At 42.5% G+C, this 23,217-nt stretch overlaps 1 protein-coding gene across 5 annotated transcripts in view; it reads left to right on the forward strand.

Annotated features, from left to right (window-relative positions):
- Positions 1-23,217, forward strand: part of GPATCH8 (G-patch domain containing 8) — an 83,253-nt gene that overhangs the window by 39,564 nt on the left and 20,472 nt on the right. For 3 of the 5 annotated variants that reach the window (XM_039504148.1, XM_039504150.1, XM_039504152.1), the window contains 2 exons: positions 12,852-12,919; positions 13,390-13,476. In XM_039504148.1, coding sequence (XP_039360082.1) covers positions 12,852-12,919; positions 13,390-13,476 — 155 coding nt within the window. Of the gene's footprint in view, positions 1-10,865; positions 10,911-12,851; positions 12,920-13,389; positions 13,477-23,217 lie in introns of all 5 variants that reach the window. The other 2 variants (XM_039504151.1, XM_039504149.1) reach the window with 2 other exon arrangements.

Here is a 23,217-nt window from a genome sequence, read left to right on the forward strand (position 1 = left end):
GCTCAAGCCCCACAGGAAAAAAAAGAGGGGTGCCCAGCACCCACCAGCCGCAGCAGTTTGGCAGGGGCTGCTGATCAGCTGCTGGTGGGAGGGCAGAGAGCCTTGGGGGTGGGAAGAGGCGGAATGAGGGTGGGGTCTCTAGGTGGAGTGGGGGTGGAGCACCCACCAGGAAAAATAAAACTCAGCACCTGGGACCAATAGATACCTAGGGCTTGGCTACACTTACAAATTTGCAGCACTGCAGCAGGGTGTGAAAACACACCCTCTGTAGCGCTGCAAATTGCGGCGCTACAAAGCGCCAGTGTAGTCAAAGCCCCAGCGCTGAGAGCCGCGCTCCCAGCGCTGTCCGTTATTCCCCACAGGGAGGTGGAGTACGGACAGCGCTGGGAGAGTTTTCTCCCAGCGCTGGCGCTTTGACTACACTTAGCGCTTCAAAGCGCTGCCGCGGCAGTGCTTTGAAATGCAAGTGTAGCCAAAGCCCTAGTCAGTAAACTCAGTATAGGAACAACTCTCCATAAAGATACAGAATAGGTATGTGGGAAGGGCTCCCACTAACTTTCATTTCGAGACATTGGAAACCTGCTAAGTGAGATTGAATAGGAGAGGACTAAGCACAGATTGAGGATTCTGAATGGACCAGAAAAGGAATGCAAGAGATCCAGAAGAGGACTGTGAGGAGGCTAAGCTGAATCTGGAGGAGGAAGAACAGGTTTTCTCAGTGGTGTGAAGCTGACTAACCATAAACAAGAGAAGGAGATTAGAACAGTGTGCTACCTCCCAGAAGTTGAGAATCTGTTCTGTTAGAGGCTTTATAGGATCACAAAAGCAGCTTGAGAGAGAACACTCAATTCAGGTGTTGCAAAACATTTTTCTTTAGTAATATGGGATTGTGGAATGGAAGAGGTTGAGAACCAGTGGGTAGAATATTGGCTGAAATGTTGTGAGCAATGTGGAAAATGTAGGTAATGAGTCTGGATGGCTCAAGTGATCTGTTCTTGTCATATAAATGATGATTCTACAGGAGTATTTACTGACTCTGCCTTGAGTACCTGCCTCAGGTTCACACTTGAATAACTTTGCCATTGTCCAATTGCTTTTGTGAGCAAAGTGTCGTAATTATAATGATCCTTCAACATTTCTGTAGTAGATTCACTTATTTTAAGTATTATTAGCGGCATGTGCACTTTCTTAACTCCTTTTTATGCAGAACACGGAAATTAATGTCTTAAAGAAGTCATGTTAAACTTCCCTTTACTAGAAATTACTCAAAATGCAATACTGTGTGTAAATGAAGGCAGTTGGCATACCTGAAGCTTGTAATAGTGTTGATTTAAACTGCTCCCACTGGATTGTAGATACCAGATCTAGTTGATGACTTTCATATATTTTGTCCAAGAGAATATTAATCTGCTGCCTCAGAGATATGTGAATCAGAGTTTAGTATCTTGCTACGCTAGCCAATAGCTCACTGATAACTTTGTCAGTGTACCGGTTGTTTTAGTGTAAGTTAATATTTCTCTGCTGAATCAGATCATTTTGGTTCTGCTTGTTGGGTCAAGAAGGGAGTTTTGGCAGTAAAAATCTGGGGCTCTGGAGTGTTTAATTATGTTGGCTTCTCAAATCGTCTGGTGAGGCTGAGGCAGCTCCTTTGTGCTCTTTTACTGTTGCCATAGAAATATTTAGCTACATTCTGTTCCATATAGTCTCTTATACTGTGCTCATCACCATAGTATCTGAGTGCCTTCGAGTAGTGCACAAGTGACATAACATCTGTCATGTTTTGTGTGTTCTCTCATCTCTTCTCCTGGAGGAGACGTGCGCTGTAGTGTCTTGTTTTGTAGGATGTCTTTTCAAATGTTGCTGTGTATTCGTTAGAAAAAGCAACATTGAGGAAATGTCATGCACTGGGAGCAGAAGGAGGTGGTTTGGGATAGTCCTTAGTTCCTGTGAGGGGTGTTCATTTCACAGTCTTGGATCAGCCCCCACAAAAGTACTGTCGCCCACAAAGATGAGCTTTACCCTTCTTGTAGAGAGTTCCATTGGGCCAGAGGAGCAAAATTATCAACAGAAGCCTTCATGTAGACTGGCGAGTGCCTTGAAAATAAGAACCAAGACCGTGAACTTGATTTGATATTCTGTGGGAAGTAACTGTAGAAAGCAGAAAATGGGTTTAATATGCAAGTGTTTTATTTAAAGGTGGTATCACCTAGTGATGTCTCTATTCTCATATCAGTTACATAGGGGGCTGAAATATATGGTGGTTATAATCGATGGGTGACGCATTGAGGAAAGTGGCAGCCTTTGGGGTTCTTTGCTTAAGTCAGTTTATTATTCAATTATAGAAGGAACTAGTAGTATTTAGGTTTCCTAATACTTTGTTATAAAATAGAGACCTTGGAGGGAGGGGGGCAGGGAGTATGAACACCTTTGCATGCAAAAGGGAGAAGGTCCTTGACCCAGAGAAATGCCTTTTCTGTTTCACGGCATTTAGCTGAGATGCTGTGGGAAGTCCTCACTTTCTTTTAGTTGCTTATGTTGTCAGCAACATTTTGACAACATGTCAAATCACTGAACGTGAATATTCTGAAAGGTCAGCCACACCCGCCTCCATAGCAGCAGCAACACACACTGCACTGGGAATCCAGGAGCAGACAGCCTCTCGAGGATTGAGGGAAAGAGCCACCATGGATAGCCCACCCTTCCGAACCTAGCATATGTGCCTCGTAACCAATCCTCCTCTTTGGATGCACCACACGGGGCCATGAGCTCCTTTCCCCAGGATAAAGTGCCTTTACCTGCTGCCCAGCTAATATTCCTGTAACCTAAGCTGTGCTGAAGGTTTGTGGTTCAAATCTTACTGATGTTGCATGGGGTGGGGAGGTGTTACAGCAACACTTAGTGCTTTTAGCTTTTCCTTTTATAAAAACCTAGTGAATCTCACACACACAACTGTTAAAAGAATGTTATTTGAGTTGCAAAGTCAAACACTTGAAAGTTAGAAAATGTCAGGATTTAGGTTGTGTATGCAACCTTACTTCTGCCTCTTGTGCATATGTATTACGATAGTTTTTATCTACATGATCACTACTAAGTCAGTACAAAAACTGTGTATAGACAAGGCCTGGTTTTTGTACAGGACCCTTTCCTCATTCAAAGCACAAGATATATGGTGCTAAAGCAGGGGTGGGCTAACTGTGGCCTGCAGGCCACATTCGGCCCTCCAGCTGATTTTAATCTGGCCCTTGAGCTCCCGCTGGGGAGCGGGGCCTGGGGCTTGCTGCACTCCAGCTGGGGTGTGGGGTCGAGGGCCGCTTTGCATGCATGTGCCCTAGCTCCGCACAGCTCCCGGAAACAGCGGCATGTCCCCTCTCTGGCTCCTACTATAGACTAGGGACCGAATGGCTGGGCAGCAGTTCTGCAGAAAAGGACCTAGGGGTTACGGTGGACAAAAAGCTGAATATGAGTCAAGAGTGTGCTCTTGTTGCCAAGAAGGCTAATGGCATTTTGGGTTGTATAAGATGGAGCATTTCCAGCAGATCGAGGGATGTGATCATTCCCCTCTACTCAGCACTGGTGAGGCCTCATCTGGAGTACTGTGTCACTACAAGAAGGATGTGGATAAATTGGAGAGAGTCCAGCGGAGGGCAACAAAAATGATTAGGGGGCTGGAGCACATGACTTATGAGGAGAGGCTGAGGGAACTGAGATTGTTTAGTCTGCAGAAGAGAAGAATGAGGGGGGATTTGATAGCTGCTTTCAACTACCTGAAAGGGGGTTCCAAAGAGGATGGATCTAGACTGTTCTCAGTGGTAGAAGATGACAGAACAAGGAGTAATGGTCTCAAGTTGCAGAGGGGGAGGTTTAGGTTGGACATTAGGAAAAACTTTTTCACTAGTAGGGTGGTGAAGCACTGGAATGGGTTACCTAGGGAGGTGGTGGAATCTCTTTCTTTAGAGGTTTTTAAGATCAGGCTTGACAAAGCCCTGGCTGGGATGATTTAGTGGGGTTTGGTCCTGCGATTCTATGATACGCGGGGGCGCGGCCAAGTTGCTCTGTGTGCTGCCCCTGCAGCTCCCATTGGTTGCAGTTCCCGGCCAGTGGGAGCTGCGGGGGGGCGGCGCCTGCAGATGGAGCAGTGCACAGAGCCACCTGGCCACGCCTCCTTATAGGAGCTGAAGGGGAGACATGCCGCTGCTTCCAGGAGCTGCTTGAGGTAAGTGCCACCTTGGAGGCTGCACCTCGAGCCCTCTCATGCCCTAGCCCCAGCTCTGATCCCCCTCCCACCTCTCTGAACCCCTCAGTCCCAGCCTGGAGCATCCTCCTACACACCAAATCCCTCATCCCCAGCTCCACCCTAGAGCCCGCATGTCCAGCCGGAGACCTCACCCCGCACCCGAGGCTGGAGCCCCCTCCCACAGCCTGAACTCCTCATTTCTGGCCTCACCCCAGAGCCTGCACCCCCAGCGCTCACCCTCTCCTGCACCCCAACCCCAATTTTGTGAGCATTCATGGCCCGCCATACAATTTCCATATCCAGGTGTGGCCCTTAGGCCAAAAAGTTTGCCCACCCCTGTGCTAAAGGAAAGAATCACAGTTGTGTATTGACTTTATCTTCTTGAAGGATTCCTGCTTCATTAACATGGGAAGTTCAAAGGTGTGTAGGGAGCAAGGCAGGGGACTGCAAGAAGAAAGGATGATCTTGTGGTTAAGATAGGTGAGTGCTTCACAGGAGAACCCAGTTCTCTCCCTGCCTCTAATGGCCATCTTCTGGTATGCTACTGAACAAGTCACTAATACCAAATTTTGGCAGGTGGCCACTAATTGTGTATACCTCATTTTCTGGGTACCCATCTTTGAGACACCTGGGGACTGATATGCAGAAGTTCTGAGCACTCAAGCAGCTGAAGTCAATGGAAGCTGTGGATGCTCAGCACCTCTGGCAGTAAAGTAGCGTGGTCTGGGGAAATGAGTCAGGAGGTCCTGAATTCTAGTCCTGGCTCTGTCACTGATTCACTGAATGGTGTCAGGAAAGTAACTGTCTCAGTTTGCCCAGCTATAAAATGGAGGTAAAAATGCTGTCATCTCACAATGGGGGAAAAAAATTTGTGAGGTCCTCAAATACTACAGTGATGAGCTCCCTAGAAACAGACCATGAGGCAATGAATTTAGCATTTGTAGAATAAATAACGCATGCATTACGAATGATGAGGATAAAAATACTGAACTGCTGCCTTATTCCCAGAGCGTTGTCTCTTCTGGGCACTAAATGAGGCAGACGTCCTATAGATAAAAATAGTATTGTAAGTAAGGACTGTATATCAAACAGCATATCACCAGCGGCACAATGAAGGTTGCATGGGCAGCCTAACTTCTGACATATTCTGATTTCGAGGTGCGTGACATTGCAACCTAAATGCTTTCAATAGAGTCCTGCTTAAAATTAGGAAGTAAAGAAACTGGAAAACACATCTTTAAACATTTCCATTACAATAGCTGTCTCCATTACTGTGTCAAAATACATGAGTTATGACAGGGCCCAAAGGGAGATTTGACTTTATGCATCAGGTCTGAGCCTCCTTATGAGAGCAAAACTGTTGCCACTCTTGTTTATAATGTACAAGATCCTTCCCTTAATGACGGTTTTGTGGATCCTTTGAACACAATATAATAAATTGATCCATTTATTCTTTCAGTGACATGGGTACATCATAATGGAGAGAGATGATCTTCTCTTGACCTAATATCAGACTTTGTTGTGTTTTGGACCTAATATGCTGCCAGAACTATTCATAGCACAATAAAATTGTGCAAATGGCCATTTCAGGTTTTGGCCACAGATGAACTGCCCCCCAGCCCCGCGAAGTGGTCTCAAACCCACACAACCACTGCTTGGCTCTATCTACTTGCCAAACACCAACACCGTGCTCGCTGTTGTACAACACACAAAGGAAGACCCTGCTGCTTCCCTGAAGATCTTATATTCTGTATAAGCAAAGGAATGCTCAATACAATCCAAATAGATATGCATACCTACTGTGGTATGCTTCCCAGGCTATGCCCTTCATTGCAGGGCTTCATGAGTGGACAGGATATCCAGAGCTCATGCCTGGGCTAGATCACATCTATACACCTTATTAAAAAAGGTTTGCCTTTATTTTAATCTGCTTTGTGTTGCAATGACCACACCAAGAGTTTAAAGTTCTTCTGAGCTCAACAATACTGCTTGTGGTTGGGCAGTAGGAGAAGTTGTTGAATCTTTGAAGGGTTGCCCTCCAACAAGAATTGACTGTGCCACCCCCTGTTAGTCCCTTACTGATGGGCAAAACGAAAGAATTGGAATTTCCCACTTGGCAGCACATTTGTGGTCATATAGGTATTGTAGACATGAGTCCGAAGTGCTGGCAACATTTTCATTTTAGAGTTAAAAAAATAAATAAATAAAATCAGTCTTCAACTATGAAAATAAAATCCTTTACTCCTTCCAATTCTCTTTTAGCGGCAGTATGGCACAGTAATTAGAGGTCTAACCACCACAGGATAAGCACTGCTAGTGTTCATGCGTGACTGAGACAGCCAGTTTGACTTTCAGAGCCCATGTTGAGTTTGTGGAATGAGTAGTTCAGAATAACTGTTTACTTGTGGGTTGTGCAAATTCAAATTAATTGGCACAGTAAACATAGAACCTAATGATGCCATTATCACGCTTAACTTTTCAGAGCTACCTTTAGACAGCTTTGCGTCTTAGCTTTTACCATGTTTCCAAGTTTTAGTACTTTTTAAGCACATCCAGTTTAGAACCCCCTGAAAAACATATCTCCTGTTTCATTTTCATTAGTGTGATGAGAATAACAATAAAAGCAAAAAATCCTCTGAACTCATTGTGGTCATCTTCTGTTTTATAGTATATCTACAAGTTGGCTATTTTTAAAAATTATTCTATGTGAATTAGACCTAAGCACTAATGCAAAAAATCCCAGACTTTTGGTATCAAGTGGTTAACAGACATCAAGTCTACTGAAGAGTGGCATATAGCAATCAGGAGCAGGCCAGTACCCTTTTGCTGGTAAGGAGAACATATTTGGTTAAGCGGCATGAAAATCTGATCACAAATAGCTTTCCTGATATTTTCATGTTTGTTAGCTGGAACATCCTGATTTTTATCTTAAACCTAACTTTTTTTAATTGAAGGCATCAGACATTGCATATTACCAGAAAATTATTTACAAGACCTGGTGGGATCCAAGTTAGTTCCAATGGGAATTATCTCTTTTTCTGAACTTCTAGTAGGTTAATACCAGTCAGAAAAGTATTGAGCGGGGGGGTATTGTTATCCAGTAGCTGCAATACCTCTCTTTTATATGTTAGAAATAAATCTGCATTAATGTTAGGAACATGGGAATTGCCAGGCTGGAGCCGTCTCGAAGTCATCTAGTTGAGTATCCTGTCTCCGACGGTGGCCAGCACCAGATGCTTCAGAGGAAGGTGCAAGAACCCTCCAATATCATATGTGGGGGTAATCTCCCAACAATAGGTCTCATCTTGGTCTCTATTAGTTTAGAGAGAGGCTTAAACCCTGAAGCATGAGATTTAATATCCCTTCCAAAATTTGTGTAGACCAAAAGTTGTGCTAGCAAACAGTATCAAATAGTTTGTCAGTGACTTTATCTCACACTCCTTTAAGAAATGTTTGTGTGATTAAAAATAACTGAATTCAGAGGAACTGACACCTATTGAGATTCCACAAAGTGTCTTCCTTCAGTCCATTTCCTCCCCTCCCCTCATGCTTGTTGGATTATCTTTCAGACATTTGCAGGTCACTGAGCAGATGCAGTGCCTCAGTAAGGAATGTAACTTGCAGTACAGATTTAAAGTCTGAACAATTTTCAGAGATCCGGAGAAAAGTCCTGTTCTCTCTCTTTTGGGGGGAGGGGGAATAAATATTTGGTATACCTAACGAGTTCTGAAATGCTACTTGCATTCTTGAAACAAAGAAATAATTAAACGTCTTGCATTTACTTCAATTTCAGGGCTTGGCTACACTCGCAAGTTAGAGCGCATTAAAGGAGCCCCGGGCGCACTAGCTCACTACCGGTCCACAGTGGCAAGACATGTAGAGTGCTCTGACTCCACGGCTCCTGGTATTCCACCTCGGTGAGGTTAACACCTGGTGCGCATTGGCTGAAACGCCCGGGCGTCAATGTGCACGAGGTGTTACATTACTGTGCTCTGATCAGCCTCCGGAAAGGTCCCATAATCCCCTCAAGTCAAGTGGCCACTCCTGTCATTGTTTTGGAATCACTGCAGGCATGCCAATATGCCCTTTGAAAGCTCTGTTTCTGACAGCCAGCATGCTTATCTGCTCCGAGACAAAGCATCCTGGGATCTGTTGCTGTCTGAATTTACAAAACAGCATGCTGACATGCTCTCGGCCTCCCCAAAAAACTCCTCTCTTCCCCCCCCTCCACATACACACAACACACTCCCTGTCACACTCCACCCCATCCCCCTCATTTGAAAAGCACATTGCAGCCCCTTGCATGCTGGGCTAGCTACCACAATGCACGGCTCTCTGTGGCCATTGCAAGAGCTGCTAATGTGGCCACGCCAGTGCGCTGTCAGTGTGAACAGACTACAGCGCTTTCCCTACTGCGCTCTCCGAAGGCCGGTTTAACTCAAAACGCTCTACATCTGCAAGTCTAGCCATACCCTCAGAGATTGACCTTCCTAGAGTATAACTCTTAAACACGCTGTTTGCTTTTTCCTTCCCCCACTGGGGAGTCTGTAGTAAACCTATGCCAGGGCATTCCTACTAGGTCAAAACATTTCCCACTCCCCTTGTGGCTTTGGTCACATCATCCTTGCTGTGAATACTGTCTGAAAAGAAAAGGGATTGTGACTTTGCTGTAGAGATAGTACAACTTCTCTGATTTGTTTGGAGCAAAAATAAGATTGTCATCTGTGTGATTCACCTTCTGAAGTGGACTAGTTGTTGGTGCCAATCTTATATAGCTATATAACAATTTGAGTTCCTGCCCTTCCTTGAACTCAACAACAATCCCTTTAGAGGGGTAGGAACTAAACACGGCTCTAAGGAGATTCACTTGACATCTGAGAGAACCCAAATCTATGGCTACTTGTGAAATGCTAAAGATCACATTGTGGCGTGAGCTAACCTATGATGTGTGTATTTTTCTTGCACTGGTTGTCAGAGATCCCTCACCTTTTCCCTTTGGCTGTCCTCTGTCCTACCCCACTAGGCTTCACATTGCAGTCAGTGGGGTTAGATGTGTGTTTGTTCCTAAGCTAGTCATTACATTTCTCTGCAGTCAGCCAAAGTGGCTTACTAGCATGAAACTGAAAAAAACAAGGAGTCCTTGTGGTACCTTAGAGACTAACAAATCAAATAAATTTGTTAATCTCTAAGGTGCCACAAGGACTTGTTTTTGATGATACAGACTAAGGGCATGACTACACTTGCAGATGTAGAGCACTTGGAGTTAAACCAGCCTTCATAGAGCGCAGTAGGGAAAGCGCTGTAGTCTGTCCACACTGACAGCAGCCAGCACACATTAGCAGCTCTTGCAACGGCCACAGAGAGCAGTGCATTGTAGCTATCCCAGCATGCAAGTGGCTGCAGCGTGCTTTTCAAATGGGGGGAGTGTGATGGTGTGTTGTGTGTATGTGGGGGAGGAGAGTGGGTTTTTGGGGGGCTGAGAGCATGTCAGCATGGTGTCTTGTAAGTTCAGAGAGGAGCAGACCACCTCCTCCTCCCCTCCTCCCCCCACGCCTCTCTCTCTCACACAGCATTCCACAGTAATGGCTGCTTTGTCTTGGAGCAGATAAGCAGCTGGCTGTCAAAGGGAGCTTTCAAAGGGCATATCCAAAACAATAACAAGAGTGGCCACTTGACTTAAGGGGATTATGGGATGTTTCCGGAGGATGATCAGAGCGCAGTAATGCAACACCTCATTCACACTGATGCTGGGGTGCTCCAGCAGGGGCGCATCAAACGTTATTCTACTCGCCGAGGTGGAGAACCAGGAGCGCTCTAGCCGTGGAGTCAGAGTGCTCTACGTGCCTTGCCAGTGTGGACAGGTAGTGAGCTAGTGCACCCGGGGCTCCTTTTAATGCACTCTAACTCGCAAGTGTAGTCAAGTCCTAACATGGCTACCACTCTGAAACCTGTTAGCATGAAACTGGACTCTCCTAGTTCCTATGGGCTCAGAGCTGGGGACCCAAATTCTGGTCTTCTGTCTGGCAGCACGTTGCATGCACCCTACACCATTGGGCGTGCCTTCAGTATTTTGGTGATAGAAGCTGTCACCGCTGAACGTAATTGCAATTTGTGCTTGAACTGTTAGAACCTGGTGCCTGCTTGGCTAGCTGCCAGGGTCAGCCAGCTCTCGCTCCTAATGAAATAATAATGGTTATATTTAAAACAAAGGCGGCACTTTGAGTAGTTAAAAAGTAACATTTCCCTTGTCTTGTATGAACACGCCATAAGTTTATGGAATGCCTTGTTGACTTCATGCCCTTTAAAATATTTATTATCTTAAGATCTTGATTTTTAAAATCTACATCTTTGAATTTGAAAAAATGCAGCATCTTTTTAAAACTGATTAATCACCAGGAACTAAACATCTTCCAACACCTGCTAAATCATAAGCGAGAGCGGTTGTGAAAACAAACAGTAGCTGCTCAAAACTGACCACCTCCTGTCTCCCCCACTCCACAGGACGAAGTGTGGCAGTGGGGTTGGAGGAGGTGAGGAAGAAGCCTTTAACCCATCCTGTCTGCCTACTTCAAACGGCCTATTTTCTGCCCCTAAAGGTTTCTGGCTAACAAATGGTGTTTCTTTTTTACAGCATTTTGATCCTGGACTTGTTGTGGTGATGGTAAACTTAGCAGTGGTAATTTTTTATTTTCAGACTGAATTACTCCTTTTGTCATCAGTGCACCAATATGTTAGGCTTACTTTCTCTGTTGTAGCCTTCATCCTTCTGCTTGGTCTTTCATTTCCTTTCCTTTCTTTATGCACACTTGTCTGATCCTTGTTCATTAAAGGGTATTGCTAAGAAGGGATGTTTCTGTTTGTTAGAACTGCCAAAAATCAGTTTAAACATAAAATTCTAATACTGTCCAAACTTGATTTTCCCCAACATGACGGGCACTAGCACTTGCTACTGCAATTTATGAATTTTAAAAACTTTGACTGCCTTAGAAGGCAAAAGTACTGACTCATTGTTTGTATACAGGGGTTTACCAAGGTAATGAGCTTGCATAGAAAGATCATGATTCTTGCAGAAACAAAACAAAAACTGGTAAACAAAACCAAATAAATTCATTTTGCACTTGTTCTCAATCATTCCATTGGGTCTACCTTTTACCAGTAAATCCCTGGCTGAGACGTTATGAAAGTGATATTGCACCTAGGAAGTCATTTTTATAACCGGTCTTTAATTTGGTCCTTTTGCTAAAGATTGCAGTCACTGCTTACTTATTATACCATTGGGCGTAATCTGGGTGAAAAATGTACTGTTAAATACCTACATGAAAGCGAAATAGCTCAAAGCTGTTTTGGGTTGGCTGAGATGGCTTAGTAAATTTTTATCTCATCTTTGGACTTGTAACATGCCCAACTAAACGGTCTCTGGGCATATGTACAAAAATATAAAAATGCAGTTATAAATATAAAGCTAAATACATGTCTGAAGTGGACATACTTATTTCCTAGTTTAATTATTAAAAATACACCTGTCTTTAACAATCCATAGGATCTCCTTGATGTCCCTGTGGAGTTGGAGGTCCATGGATTAATAGTTTTTGAAGGACAGAGAAACTTTTGATGTAAATCAGAGGCTTTTCTGATGTGGTTTTAAGAACTAAGCCTTTTTTGTGCACGTGGATTGAAATAGTGTCTTAATTTTGGCATGATTAAAACTAGATCTTTTAGCCCAAAGGTATAATATATGTGTATATGTGTGTATAACAAAACAATTGTTTACACCGACCCAAGAATAATAATGAGGGAATAAACATTCTGTTTTTTTACTCAAGGTATGCACCAGATAAGGTAAGTACTTTTCAGTGGGCTTACATCACAACAAACAGTGCAAGTTGTGATGTAAAAAAGCTGTGGTAGTAAAGTGCTTGTCTGCCCCATTTTGCTTTGTTTGGCTGGTTATGAGTGGATTAAAGATATGTAAAAATCTCCAGCATAGTTTGATTAGTTCAAAGTCAATTTTCTTCGCTACTAGTCCTTTTCACAGCTTACAGGTTACACAGTACGTAATAGAGGATTTCTTAGTGGGAACATTAAGAAGCAAGTTGTGATTAAATACCTGTTCTGGAATTAGCGCTCATTTTTTTTTATGAGAAAATTCTGGCCTACCATGGCATCAGTTAATTTTTTTATTTAATAAGATGCAAAACTTGGTGGGAAACTAATGAGTTATACAATAAAACATGTTTGGTACTTGTTTTTCCACTGAGGGGTCAGAAGATCAGGGTTATGATCCAATAGTGTGAGAGTAATGAGGAAAGATCCTTTTAATCTCCTGGTGCCAGGACTTGGCAGTGTTGAACATTAACCAGTTATGCAAAATGTACTTGTGGTTAATGTTCTGAGAATCTCAGTAATAAGCACCAAAGAGCTAATGAGTACATTTAACCTTAACAGGTTTGAGAGAAGCAGGTTTGGATGTAAGCTGTGAGAATGGCTTGTTTGGTTCACTGTAGCTTTCTGGTTTCTGCACTCAAAGGCAAGATCTCTAACCACCCAAACCTAATGTGTAAAGTGAGCTGTTGGAGCAGACTTGGCCTCTCACCTTGTTTGTGTGTTTCTGTTACAGGCAGAACAGATCCCATCCCTATCGTCGTCAAGTATGATGTCATGGGCATGGGCCGGATGGAAATGGAGGTAAGTTGATCCTGATCCATCTTATTCTAAAACACATTGCTTCATTTACATTGGGTCCAAAAATGCTATTGGAGAGTGATGTAAATGTAAGAACTTGGAGCAAAACTGGAGAAAAACTTTGCCTTGAATCCGAACTATAGGAAAAGCTTTTCTCCTCAAAACATATCCTTTAGTCACCCATGTTTAACTGATTTTTGAGGCCTGGAGTCTTTTCTTTAATTCCTTGGCTGTGTGAGTTGGATTTCCATAAAGCTAGGTCCATTACTGGCAGTGGACGTGCCTGCTGGGAACCAGCAGCATGGAAGGCTTAATGAACTGTTTTGTAGACAATGGGATGACAAAGCAAGGAAAGTTAAGCACAATACTCACAAAGATTCCGTTTTCAAACAGTTTAATAAATGACATTTTCTTGGCTATTTGGGTACCACCAAGAATTTACGGGAGTAATTGCATCTGTTCTTGTTGCTAAGCTTGATTATGCCGAAGATGCCACTGAACGGAGGCGTGTACTGGAGGTGGAGAAAGAAGACACTGAAGAGCTGAGGCAGAAGTACAAGGTACTTAAATGAACACATTGATGGCTGAGTTTCTATGGGCTGAATGGGAGATGCTTAGTTCTGATAGGACCAAGCAGTCTGGTCATTCAGCTCCAGTACTGATGGCACTAGTTAGTTACCCCTTGGTTGTGTAAAATCTTGTGCTTTGCTGCTGGCCTTTTTCTTTAATATGAATGCTGTGCTGCTGAATGCAGCATTGCCAACTGAAGGTCCCTTGTTTACTCACAGAACAGCTACTGCATGGGCAACAGCTCTGCAAGCTTCCACAACACTGCCTCCTTCCACTGTGCCTCATCCCTGATCTGGGTGGTAAAAAGGAAGTGTAGGTCTCTGTGGCCTATTTATAGCCCTTGGCTTTCGGCTGAACCTGCCCACGGAGGGCTAATTAGTGCAAAATCAACAGGTGGAGTTCATATGATCATTGCTCAACTGGAAAATGGAGTAGACCTCTTTGTATTGCCTCTGATTCCTTCAGTAAATGGAATTTCACTGTAATGTTGCATAAATGTTGGCTTTATTAGGAGGCAGCAACACTGCTCTGGTGTAGGAAAAAATTGACTGCATCTACTTAGCAGAATTTTTATATGCTGCCAGTATACAGTATTATAGTGTCAGTTCTAAAGCAAGAATTTTTCCTGTTATATCGTGCGCAAAAGCCTGTGTTTAGCAAACCAATGTGCTACTGTGGTTTTTTAAATAATAATAGTGGACCACCCTACTAGCACTGAACGTGCTCCATTGCAGTGTATCTGAGTTCAGGACCAACAACTGGCTTTCCTGTTTTGAGGCCAATGGGGAGAGTGTGTTGCCTCCAGGGTATTGCACTGTTCCATATCCCTTCTTCTGCTTACCAGCCATTTCCTGTGAAGCACATTAAATCTTGGGGAAACTTGCTCATTCAGCTGTCCTGGGACATCAGAGGTGATAAGGATGAAGAAAAGTAGCAGATACTAGATTTAAGGCATCCATTTTACCTAAAGTTTGATGCTTTTGGGCAGTGGCTCTCAAACTTTTTTACTGGTGACCCTTTCACATAGCAACTCTCTGAGTGTGACTCCACCCCCATAAATTAAAAACACTTTATGTATTTAACACCATTATAAATGCTGGAGGCAAAGTGGGGCTTGCGGTGGAGGTTGACAGTTTGCGACCCCCCATGTAATAACCTTGCGATCCCCTTAGGGGTACTGACCCCCAGTTTAAGAGCCCCTGTTTTGGGGAGTGGTGGACAGAGGTCCAACTGCATTAAAGTAAAACAAAACAAAGCCATATCAGTTATAAAATACTTACCACTTCATTGGTGAGGCAGGTGGCACTGAAAGCAGTTTATTCAACAGTTAATAGCTGTATGCTCCCTCTTGCTTTGTTGTTCTTTATTAAGACCTTAACTTGCCTGTTGCATGAACTTCTATTATATTTGATCATTATGAAAATAAACAGCATGCTAATTATTTTTTTAATCACCCCTTAGTTCTGAACTGAAGTGCAGTTAAACAGGTCTTTTGTCATATTTAAAAGGATAGTATGTTTTTAAATGGTCATTTGCAGGTTATAGTAAACAGTACATTTCCTTACGTCCCTTTGGCACATTTCTACTTTAATATATTAAAATTGTCCCAGTCTTTCATTTTGGTGTGGCGTACTGTCCGACAGACCATTCACACACTGCAGGAGGAGTGGGGGTTTAGTTCTGATATTAGCTGTTTGAAAGCAATGTGTGACTAAAAGCTGGAATTTGTTTTCCTTGTTGGTGGTTTCCCTACAATATACCCCAAGCTGTGCTGCCAAGGATCTGCAGGCAACAACAGCTGAAGGCTATAAATTTATATCTTCATTACATATTGGTGGGCAGGAAGCCCTTCTTCTCTTCTGTGAATTGTGTAATGATGTCTTATTCTGCATTGCTGTTTTTATAGCAGAGTTCTTAGTTTTTCCTATTACCTTTTCAAATGCTTTTACAATTGAATGTGTATTGCCTTTGTAACTGTTTTTTAAATCTATCTTTTTGCCAGCATTCAGAGCATGATCTTTAAGAAACTGTTATTGAGAGCACTGACAAGTTTCTCCCAACACATTTGTTTTATCATCATGCTTTATCACTAGGCTTTTGCATTTCTGTATTAATCTATGGAAGTCTCCTCGAGCACAATTGTTTCACTGCTTTAGAGCAAACAATTATGTAATTGTCAACTGTGGCCACATTATTATTAGCCATTCACGGGGTCTCAAAGGAATTTCAGATAGCTCTCCAACCAACAGTGAAGCAAGAAACTGTTTAATTTCCTTCCCTGGTGTAGATTCTGAACAGGACTATTTGAACAGTTATATTGTTTGGCCACAGGATGTTTTTTAACCTTTTTTAAACATTGATTCAGGGGAGGAAGTGTGCTCATGGTTTCAGAAGCAGAACTTTTAAATGCCATTGTTCTCCAAACCTCATGTTGTTTTGCTTTCCTTTTCTAGCGTCTTCATATTGACCAGCTCTAGACTCAAACCCTTAGTTTTTTCATATCAATGTCCTTAGATGATAGACACATTCTTCATATTGAAGCTATGACTTAGAATAGATTTTTATCTAAATGTTCAAAATCCCTTTAAAAAAAATTGTAAAACCTTGTAACAATAAGATCTTAGTGAGGATTTTTTCCTGGGTGCTCTAATATTTTAACTCAATCTTGCATTATAGTAATATGTCAACCTATATAATGCTCACCTTTAGCAGTTTAAAAAACATAATTCACACATGAGGAGTCAAGACATTAAAAAAACAACTAATTCCTCTTGGAGAAAATCCTAGCCAGTGTATTTAGAAGCATTTTTGCATGTACACTGGTGGTTTTTCTATTTCCTGTATTTTCTGTTCTTTAAGAATATTAGCATGAGGATTCAGAGCTCATCTGCCCCAGGTATTTATTCCCTGTAAAGAGTCATAAGCTTGTTTTAGTGACATCACAGCTGGTTTGTGGTAGACAGTTTAAATTTGTAACCTCAATTCTGACTTCAGAGGAGCAGCAAGCAGCTGGTGCAGATGAACTCTGAGGAAACAAGGGTTCTTGTCTCACATAACTAAATGCATAATTTCAGCACTGCATTAGACTGACTTTAGTTCAGAATGTAGGCTTTGTTTAGAAACCCCTTCTCAACCTTGAAGTTAAAATTTTAACAAAAATAATCCTTTCAAGCGGAAAGCTGTGCTTTGAGCATATAAAGTGGTGTAAAAATGCTAAGAACTCTGAAAAATCTGGCCTTATGTATCTCAAAATGGTCACCCAAAATTTTTATGTATAAGCTGGATAAGTAAAACACAATGTGTGTGTAGCTCAGGATTGAAGGAATGCAAGAATCTATCCATCGACCTGTACTTGATATAAAGAATATTTGGCTTTCTGGTTCTTACAGCTAATGGAGAGTGTGTGTCAACTCAGAAAGTGAAGCTACAGTTTTTGTGATGCAGGGTTCCTGGTTCAAGTTCATAAATAAATATCAAATGAGGATCAGCCTTGATTTGAATTTTACTGGGTTGCAGCCCTCAATCATAGGTCACTTTCTTGCCTGGATACACTTATGCATGTAGTATTCTTAGATATAATAATCTTAATATTTCTTACAGATTTTGTGAGGATAAAATAATAGAACAACTGGGAAAGGTTGGTGACCACTGCTCACCATGGACCAAACCCAGCATAAATTTTACATGATGTTTTGAACTGTGTAATCCCTAGAAGGCCACATGCATTGCAGGTGCGTCGGCAGTAACTTCAGTGGAGCTGTGCCTGCTTATTCCAGTGGTGAATTTGGCCCACTGTTTCTGATTAAAACCGATACTTCTGATCTCTCAGCTGGTCTATATTGCTGAAAAGTGGATTGTTACCAGGAGTCCTTTGTGAAATCCAGTGTCAGTTTGAGTACCAGTCTCTCCTGCGCCAGTATTAGTTTAAGACATAAGACCTTCACTATATAATAATTAACAAAAGTGAACGTATACATTAGTTATCATTCAGAACATGATAAAAGTAAAACTAATTAACAGTCTAGGATACTGCTCCCCAACAGATTGTTATACTACTTTGAATGCAACACAGATACATTATTTTTAAACAGTTAAAAATAGGATTTCATTTTTGGAAATGTTAGCAAACCCTAATTTGCGGGGGAGGGATAGCTCAGTGGTTTGAGCATTGGCCTGCTAAACCCAGGGTTGTGAGTTCAATCCTTGAGGGGGCCACTTAGGGATCTGGGGCAAAATCTGTACTTGATCCTGCTAGTGAAGGCTGGACTCAATGACCTTTCAGGGTCCCTTCCAGTTCTATGAGATAGGCATATCTCCATATATAATCTCTATGGTACTAAGTGTTGCTTCTGCAATACAGAAAATTGACCTGAATTTCATTTTATGCTGATCAGCTTTTTGCAGGTGCCATTTCCAAGGTGCTACAATGGACTTGCACTCTTCAGAGTGCTTATGGTTTGTTTTAATCCAGAGTTTAGCAGTTACCAGGAATATACCAGATATAATATTGTTGCCATTGCATGCTTTATCCTGTAACACGAGGGAAATTTATTCATCAGTATATGTTAGTACAAAAGTTTCCAATCAGTCTTGTTTAAGAACATAAGAGCAGCCATAGAGGGTCAGACCAAAGGTCCACCAAGCATAGTATCCTGTCCTCTGAACAGACAAGTTATCATCAAGTGATCCATGCCCTGTCGCCCAATCCCAGCTTCTGGCAAACAAAGGCTAAGGACACCATTCCTGCCCATCCTGGCTAATAGCCATTGATGGGCCTATCTTCCATGAATCTATCGAGCTCCCTTTTGAACCCTGTTATAGTATTGGTCTTCACAATACCCTCTGGCAAGGAGTTCCACAGGTTGACTCTACATTGTGTGAAGAAATACTTCCTTTTGTTTTAAACCTACTACCTATTAATTTCATTTGGTGACCCCTTGTTCTTGTATTTTGAGAAGGAGTAAATAACTCTTCCTTATTTATTTTTCTCTATACATGTTGAGGTTCCTTTCCCACTCTGAACTCTAGGGTACAGATGTGGGGACCTGCATGAGAACCTCTAAGCTTAACTACCAGCTTAGATCTGGTTTTGCTGCCACCACCCAAATTATTTGAGTTATTTGGGAAACTCTGTCTGCCTCCCCCCAGAATATTTTTCTCCCAAGTACTATAACCCTTCCCTGAGTAGCCTTGAGAGACTTCTCCACCCAGTTCCTGGTGAACACCGATCCAAGCCCTTGGATCTTAAAACAAGGAGAAATTAACCATTCCTCCTCCTTTCCCCCCCAACTAGTTCCTGGTGAGTCCAGATCCAACCTCCTTGGATCTTAAAACAAGGAAAAATCAATCGGGTTCTTAAAAAGGAGGCTTTTAATTAAAGAAAGAAAGGTAAAAATCATGTCTGTAAAATCAGGATGGAAAATAACTCTACAGGGGGAGGAACCCCCTCTGGCCTTACGTTCAAAGTTACAGCAAACAGAGGTAAACCCTTTAGCAAAAGGAACATTTACAAGTTGAGAAAACAAAGATAAACCTAACACGCCTTGCCTGGCTGTTACTTACAAGTTTGAAATGAGAGACTGGTTCAGAAAGATTTGGAGAGCCTGGATTGATGTCTGGTCCCTCTTAGTCCCAAGAGCGAACAACCCCCAAAACAAAGAGCACAAACAAAAGCCTCCCCCCCCCCCCCCCCCAAGATTTGAAAGTATCTTGTCCCCTTATTGGCGCTTTGGGTCAGGTGTCAGCCAGGTTACCGGAGCTTCTTAACCCTTTACAGGTAAAAGGATTTTGGTCTCTCTGGCCAGGAGGGATTTGATAGTATTGTACACAGGAGGCTGTTCCCTTCCCTTTATAGTTATGAAAATACCACTCATGATTTTATAGACCTCTATCATATCCCCCCTTAGTCGCCTTTTTTCCAAGCTGACAAGTCCCAGTCTTATTAATCTCCCCTCAAATGGCAGCCGTTCCATACCCCTAATCATTTTTGTTGCCCTTTTCTGAACCTTTTCCAGTTCCAATAGATCTTTTTTGAGATGGGGCGACCACATCTGCACGCAGTATTCAAGGTGTGGACGTACCATGGATTTATATAGAGGCAATATGATATTTTCTGTCTTATTATCTATCCTTTTCTTGATGATTCCCAAAGTTCTGTTTGCTTTTTTGACTGCCACTGCACATTGAGTGGATGATTTCAGAGAACTATCCACAATGACTCCAAGATCTTTGAGTGGTAACAGCTAATTTAGACCCCATCATTGTATATGTATAGTTAGGATTGTTTTCCAAAGTGCATTACTTTGCATTTATCAACTTTAAATTTCATCTGCCATTTTGTTGCCCACTCACCCAGTTTTGTGAGATCCTTTTGTAGCTCTTCACAGTCTGCCTGGGACTTAACTATCTTGAGTAGTTTTGTATCATCTATAAATTTTGCCACCTCACTGTTTACCCCTTTTTCCAGATAGTTTATGAATGTTAAATAGGACTGGGCCCAGTACAGACCCCTGGGGGACACCACTATTTACCTCTCTCCATTCTGAAAACTGACCATTTATTCCTATCCTTTGTTTCCTATCTTTTAACCAGTGACCGATCCATGAGAGAACCTTCCCTCTTATCTCACGACTGCTTATGAGCCTTTGGTGACAGATCTTGCCAAAGGCTTTCTGAAAATCTCTATCCTCTGGATCTCCTTTGTCCGCATGCTTGTTCACTTCCTCAAAGAATTCTAGTAGATTGGTGAGGCACGATTTCCCTTTATAAAAGCCATGTTGACTATTTCCCAACAAATTATGTTCATCTGTGTGTCTGACAATTTTGTTCTTTACGATAGCTTCAATCAATTTGCCCAGTACTGAAGTGAGGCTTACTGGCCTGTAGTTGCCAGGGTCACCTCTGGAGCCATTTTTAAAAATTGGCAGCGCATTAGCTATCCTCCAGTCATTTGATACTGAAGCTGATTTAAATGATAGGTTACAGATGACAGTCCTGCAATTTCACATTTGAGTTGCTTGAGAACTCTTGGGTGATACCATCAGGTCCTGGAGACTTATTACTGTTTAGTTTATCAATTTGTTCCAAAACCTCCTTTAATGACACCCCAATTCGGGATAGTTCCTCAGATCTGTCACCCAAAAACAATGGCTCAGGTTTGGGAATCTCCCTCACATCCTCAACAGTGAAGACCGATGCAAAGAATTCATTTAGTTTCTCCGCAATGGCCGTATCTCCCTTGAGAGCTCCTTTAGCATCTCGATCGTCCAGTGGCCCCACTGGTTGTCTAGCAGGCCTTCTGCTTCTCATGTATTTAAAAATTTTTTTGCTATTACTTTGGCTAGCTGTTCTTCAAATTCTTTTGGGGTCTTTCTAATTATATTTTTACACTTCATTTGCCAGAGTTTATGCTCTTTTCTGTTTTCCTCCCTAGGATTTATCTTCCACTTTTTAAAGGACGCCTTTTTGCCTCTCACTGCTTCTTTTACTTTGTTGTTTAACCACAGTGGCTCTTTTTTGGTTCTCTTACTATGTTTTTTAAGTTGGGGTATACATCTAAGTTGGGCCTCTATGGTGTCTTTAAAAAGTTTCCATGCAGCTTGCAGGGATTTTACTTTTGATACTGTACCTTTTATTTTTTGTGTCACTAACCTCCTTATTTTTGTGTAGTTCCCTTTTCTGAAATTAAATGCTACAGTGTTGGGCTGCTGTGGAGTTTTCCCTGCCACTGGAATGTTAAATTTAATTATATTATGGTCACTATTACCAAGCGGTCCAGCTATATTCACCTCTTGGACCTGATCCCATGCTCCATTTAGAGCTAAATCAAGAATTGCCTCTCCTCTTGTGGGTTGCAGGACCAGCTTCTCCAAGAAGCAGTCATTTAAGATGTCAAGAAACTTTATCTGTGTATCCCTTCCTGAGGTGATATGTACCCAGTCAATATGGGGATAGTTGAAATCCCCCATTATTATTATTATTGAGTTTTTTATTTTAATAGCCTCTCTAATCTCTGAGCATTTCAGAGTCACTAGCACCATTCTGGTCAGGTGGTCTGTAATATAGTCCTCCTGCTATATTCTTATTTTTCAAGCATGGAATTACTATCCATAGAGATTCTATAGTACAATTTAGTTCATTTAAGATTTTTACTTCATTTGATTCTGTGGTTTCTTTCACCTATAGTGCCACTCCCCCACCAGTATGACCTGTTGTGTCCTTCTGATATATTTTATACCCTGGTATTACTGTGTCCCATTGATTATTCTCATTCCACCAGGTTTCTGTGATGCCTATTATATCAATATCCTCATTTAATACTAGGCACTCTAGTTCACCCATCTTATTATTTAGACTTCTAGCATTGGTATATAAGCATTTTAAAAACTTGTCATTTTTTGGCTGTCCCCTATTGCCGGCAAGTTATAGTAGTATGGGCTGGATGAATGGACTATAAGGTGGACAGAAAGCTGGCTAGATCGTCGGGCTCAGTGGGTAGTGATCAATGGCCCCATGTCTAGTTGGCAGCCGGTATCAAGCGGAGTGCCCCAAGGGTCAGTCCTGGGGCTAGTTTTGTTCAATATCTTCATTAATGATCTGGAGGACAGCGTGGACTGTACCCTCAGCAAGTTTGCAGATGACACTAAACTGGGAGGAGTGGTAGATACACTGGAGGGTAGGGATAGGATACAGAGGGACCTAGACAAATTAGAGGATTGAGCCAAAAGAAATCTGATGAGGTTCAACAAGGGCAAGTGCAGAGTCCTGCACTTAGGACGGAAGAATCCCATGCACTGCTACTGACTGGCTAGGCAGCAGTTCTGCAGAAAAGGACCTAGGGGTTACAGTGAACGAGAAGCTGGATATGAGTCAACAGTGTGCCCTTGTTGGCAAGAAGGCTAACGGCATTTTGGGCTGTATAAGTAGGGGCACTGCCAGCAGATCAAGGGACGTGATCATTCCCCTCTATTAGACATTGGTGAGGTCTCATTTGGAGTACTGTGTCCAGCTTTGGGCCCCACACCACACGAAGGATGTGGAAAAATTGGAGAGAGTCCAATGGAGGGCAACAAAAATGATTAGGGGGCTGGAGCACATGAGTTATGAGGAGAGGCTGAGGGAACTGGGATTGTTTAGTCTGCAGAAGAGAAGAATGGGGGGGCATTTGATAGCTGCTTTCAACTACCTGAAAGGGGGTTCCAAAGAGGACGGATCTAGACTGTTCTCAGTGGTAGAAGATGACAGAACAAGGAGTTACGGTCTCAAGTTGCAGTAGGGGAGGTTAGGTTGGATATTAAGAAAAACTTTTTCACTAGGAGGGTGGTGAAGCAGTGGGATGGGTTACCTAGGGAGGTGGTGGTGGAATCTCCTTCTATTCGAGGTTTTTAAGGTCAGGCTTGACAAAGCCCTGGCCTGGATGATTTAGTTGGGGATTGGTCCTTCTTTGAGCAGGGGGTTGGAGTAGATGCCCTCCTAAGGTCCCTTCCAACCCTGATATTCAATCATTCTATGATTTAATTGAATGGGACTTTTTTTCATTTGACTGTTTCTCATCAGATCCCCCTTGTATTTTAACATTTTCCATCCTCTCCTCCTTAATAGGACATAGGGAATCTCCATTTATAGATCCTCCCGTAAGGGATGTCTCAACCACATTCTCTTCCGCACCTGTCGGCTTTCCCCCAGCCATTAGTTTAAAAACTGTTCTATGACCTTTTTAATTTTAAGCGCCA

This window comes from Mauremys reevesii, linkage group 17 (genome assembly GCF_016161935.1).
Source record: "Mauremys reevesii isolate NIE-2019 linkage group 17, ASM1616193v1, whole genome shotgun sequence".
Lineage (NCBI taxonomy): Eukaryota > Metazoa > Chordata > Testudines > Geoemydidae > Mauremys > Mauremys reevesii.